The sequence below is a fragment of the Vicia villosa genome, linkage group LG1 (genome assembly GCF_029867415.1).
Source record: "Vicia villosa cultivar HV-30 ecotype Madison, WI linkage group LG1, Vvil1.0, whole genome shotgun sequence".
Taxonomy (NCBI): domain Eukaryota; kingdom Viridiplantae; phylum Streptophyta; class Magnoliopsida; order Fabales; family Fabaceae; genus Vicia; species Vicia villosa.
The window spans coordinates 176,507,280-176,511,003 of record NC_081180.1 but is presented as its reverse complement, the minus strand read 5'-3'; the positions used below and the strand labels follow the sequence as shown (position 1 = coordinate 176,511,003).

The 3,724-nt window shown below is 34.5% G+C and overlaps 1 protein-coding gene across 1 annotated transcript; it reads right to left on the bottom strand.

Moving 5' to 3' along the window:
- Window positions 1-1,312: 1,312 nt before the first annotated feature.
- On the bottom strand, window positions 1,313-3,139 carry LOC131644689 (tyrosine-protein phosphatase RLPH2-like). The gene is made up of 4 exons (XM_058915242.1): window positions 2,505-3,139; window positions 2,361-2,428; window positions 2,067-2,246; window positions 1,313-1,988 (listed from the first exon to the last, which is right to left on the bottom strand). The coding sequence occupies exons 1-4, from the start codon at window positions 3,019-3,021 to the stop codon at window positions 1,818-1,820; spliced, it is 936 nt and encodes a 311-aa protein (XP_058771225.1). The 5' UTR covers window positions 3,022-3,139; the 3' UTR covers window positions 1,313-1,817.
- Between the last annotated feature and the right edge of the window lie 585 nt (window positions 3,140-3,724).

The window sequence follows — 3,724 nt, the reverse complement described above, 5'->3', positions numbered from 1 at the left end:
AACAAACACTTGATAAGTTCACAAAACGAAGAGATAACTTGAATCTTTTGTTAGGAAATCAAAGAACCTCTAACAACAGAGTTGACCTTGGCTATGAACCAATAATAATAGTAAAAATTTTGACGACATTGATAACACCAAAATCATTTCTTATTGTAAAACCTTAAAATGAAACTACTATAATAAAGAATGACAAATTGTCATGTTATGTTTCATTAAGAATAATCACGAGAGAAAAGAAGGACACCCTTCTTCATATTTTTACAAAATAACATTGTGAACATAAAGCAAAAATTTCATTCGTCCCTATAAATGTCTATATCTCTAAGACAAATTAAAAAGTTTATGAAACTAAGAACAAAATATCCAAGATGATATGTGTATCTTAAGTTAATACCAAACATTTTCTTTACATGAATGATTTACAGTTCTAAACACCAAATGGTATTTTGATAATGGTTGTTCAAAGCACATGACAGGCGAGAAAACCCTATTCTCCACTTTCCTAAAGAAGGAGGATTCGTCTCTTATGGAGATAATAATAAGGGAAAATTCTAGGGTTTGAAATGGTTGGTAAGTCCCCCGGTCCAACAATTGGGGAAATTTTTGTTAAAGGGCTTAAGCATAATCTACTTAGAAGTGACCATGGGGGAGAATTCCAAAATGAGGAATCCAAAAATTGTGTAATGAGAATGGTATTCGACACATCTTTTCCACTCCACGAACTCCCCAACACAATGGAGTGGTAAAGAGGAATAATAGATCTCTAACAGAGCTTGCAAGTATGATACTTAATGAAACTAATCTTCCTAAATATTTCTAGACTGATATAGTGAGCACTGCTTGTTATGTTATGAATCCTGTCTCGATAAGACCAATTCTGAGGTCGACTCCCTATGAACCATATAAGGAAAAAAATTCAAAGACCAATTGGATGTAAATGCTTTATCCTTAATAACGAGAAGAATAACCTCGTATTTGACGCAAAAGCTAATGAAGGCATATTAGAAAGATATTTCACTTCTAACAAAGTTTTTAGAGTATTTAACAAAAGAAATAAGAAAACAGAAAAATCAGTTCATATTACCTTTGATGAATTTAGCCCTAAACCATTAGAAATAGAAGTAATAGATTGTGCACGTATCTTGGAAAAGATGAATCTAGAGGAAAGTAATCAAGAACCGAATCAAGGCCAAAATAAGAGAAGTAGAAGTATAACTCACATCTTAAACTCTGATGGTCACATTCTGTCATCTGTTATTAATAGCTTACAAAATTCGTACATTTCTTTGGCTTTCTCCTCGAATTTCAAAGCTTCAATTCTGGCAGAGCATCTTTTAGTGGAGATTGGTCTTCTCCACATCATCCCAAAATCCTTCGTGCTTGTCGGGGATCCTCTCTTCCTCAGTGCCTTTTGGAAGGAACTCTTCTAAGTCCAAGAAACCTCACTCAAATACTGAGCAACACATCCAAGAATTGAAAATCAGATGAAACTTTGAAAACCTACTTGAAATGTTTCACCCGTGACTAATCCCTCTCAGAAAACTTATTAGACACAAGAGAGTTCACCCCACGACTAAGTTATTTTCACACGCATGAGTCAAGGATCGAAAAAATAGTAGCATTCGTTGCAAATCAATATCTTATTTTTTTCTTCAAAGAATTTACAAATTACAATAATCCTCCACTCCACTCCGTTAAAGTCATTAATAATGATATAAATACAGAATTTCCCCATTAATAAAACATACAAAATATTTAACATGAGAAGAAATAGACACAATGTTACACCTAAAAAAATTATCACAAATATGAATCTACTTTGTCAATACATCAGTATCACGAATAATCTTCATGAAAGGAAGAACAACTGCAGCTACTGGTTTATCGTGGAGTCCACCACCTTCATCAATTATCAACCTTAAGCCTTCAATATGGAGTTTTCCATGGTGACCACTAACAATGATGGTTGAACTTGCACTTAGTTCCTATAACAAAACAGAAATTTCATTATATTTGAAGAAGCTTTAAAAGAAACTGAAATTAAAAAAGCATGAAACTATTACCTCAGGAATATCCCATACATTCTTTCTACCACTTAGAGGCTGCACCTTAGGTATTCCAGTATCTCGAGCTTTCAAATATTTCAACTGCTCTTTCACATCTACCCCTTTCTCCAAACCAGCATGAACAGCAATCAACTTGCAGCACTTAACTCCATCATCAGTGTTCATAAAAACTTCATCCTGGTAAAACCGTAATACATGATCCAACAAGCTTTTATAAGTTTATTAAATCAACATCGGTTTGCAAATAAAACATGGATTGATTTTTGACAGTATAAAGAAAGTAAGCAAGACCTCTTCATGGACCCAAACTAAATCCGCAAGAAATTTCTTATGCTCATCAGGAACTGCCTTAACCAAATCTGCATGCAATGAATTTCTCCTTAAATACTAGATTTATAAGAATTAATTATAATTTATAAGTAAGAGCTTCCTTACCTGCTGAACCGTGAGGAACACCATAAGAGTGAAAAGTGGGTGCAGCATCATAAATAGAACCATGATATTTAATACCCTTAGAAGTATCAAATTGAGTTTTTATAGTCCCACTCCACCTTCTACCTTGCAAATGCATCTTCTCATACCCATCTCCATTAAACCATCCTTCTCTCTCTTCATTATCCTCAAACTCCTTCCACCCTTCAGAAAACTCAGACCCGTCAAGCGGGGGCGGGAGGAGGCGGAGGAAAGCGGTGAAGGCGAAATCATGGTTCCCGGCGAGGAACACGTGTTTTTGACTAGGGTAACGGGATGGCAAGGAGATGAGATAGTCGATTACTTGGCGAGTTTGAGGGCCTCTGTCGCAGTAATCGCCTAAGAAGATGATTGTGGCGGTTTTGAAGTGTAATGGGTCGATTGTGTTTTCCAGATTGGACCAGAGGTTTTGGAGTTTGGTTATGTGGCCGTGGATATCGCCGATGAGGCATATGGTTCTCGATTGCGGGGGTTCTGACATTGTTTTTGGTTTCCGGGAATTGTTTTTGAAGAATTTGGTTATTGGGTTTTTGGGAACTTGTGAAGAGAGTAGTAATAGTAGAATTTGGGAATGATTTCCTCCCTACACGACCTTGCATTTCTTTTTAAAAATAGTCATTGACTTTGAAATATGAGCTTAATTGATTATTTAATTGATATGTTTGTTGTGTTGGTTATGCATGAAATGTTACATCCTAGAGCAAGACTTCTTGCTTTGTTAATGCTCTTAATTTTGTTTTGATAATGCCTTTGATTTTCATTAGACCAAGTCTAATGATAGAGATAGGAGTGAAGGCTTTCTTTAGGAGAGAGTCACATGTAAAATCTCTTTATTTTTATTTTCCGTTCTTTTAAAAAAATTTGTTAAAAAAATCGTCATTCTAAAGTTAGGAACTTTAATTTTTATCCCTCCTGCAAGTTAGCGACGATTATTACAACTTAGCGATTGAATTAACGATAATTTTTAGTGACGGTTTACTACTTAGTAACAGAATTAAAAACGATTTTAGCAGGAGAGACAAAAAGTTAAAATTACTTACTTTAGAGGGATAATTCCTTAACAAAATTTTTTAGAGGGACAAAAAAAGAAAATGTTTAAGTTTAAAGGGACTTTAAACATATATGACCCTTTATTGTTTGCATTTATATAATCTATTTGTATGAGTTATTGGTCATTCATACAT

Excerpts from the sequence above, each read along its gene's own strand:
- LOC131644689 (XM_058915242.1), bottom strand. The coding sequence starts at position 3,021 with ATGTCAGAACCCCCGCAATCGAGAACCATATGCCTCATCGGCGATATC. Across the intron at positions 2,247-2,360 it reads TAGTTTGGGTCCATGAAGAG|GATGAAGTTTTTATGAACAC; the intron begins GTCTTGCTTACT and ends CGGTTTTACCAG. Across the intron at positions 1,989-2,066 it reads ATGTATGGGATATTCCTGAG|GAACTAAGTGCAAGTTCAAC; the intron begins GTAATAGTTTCA and ends GTTTTGTTATAG.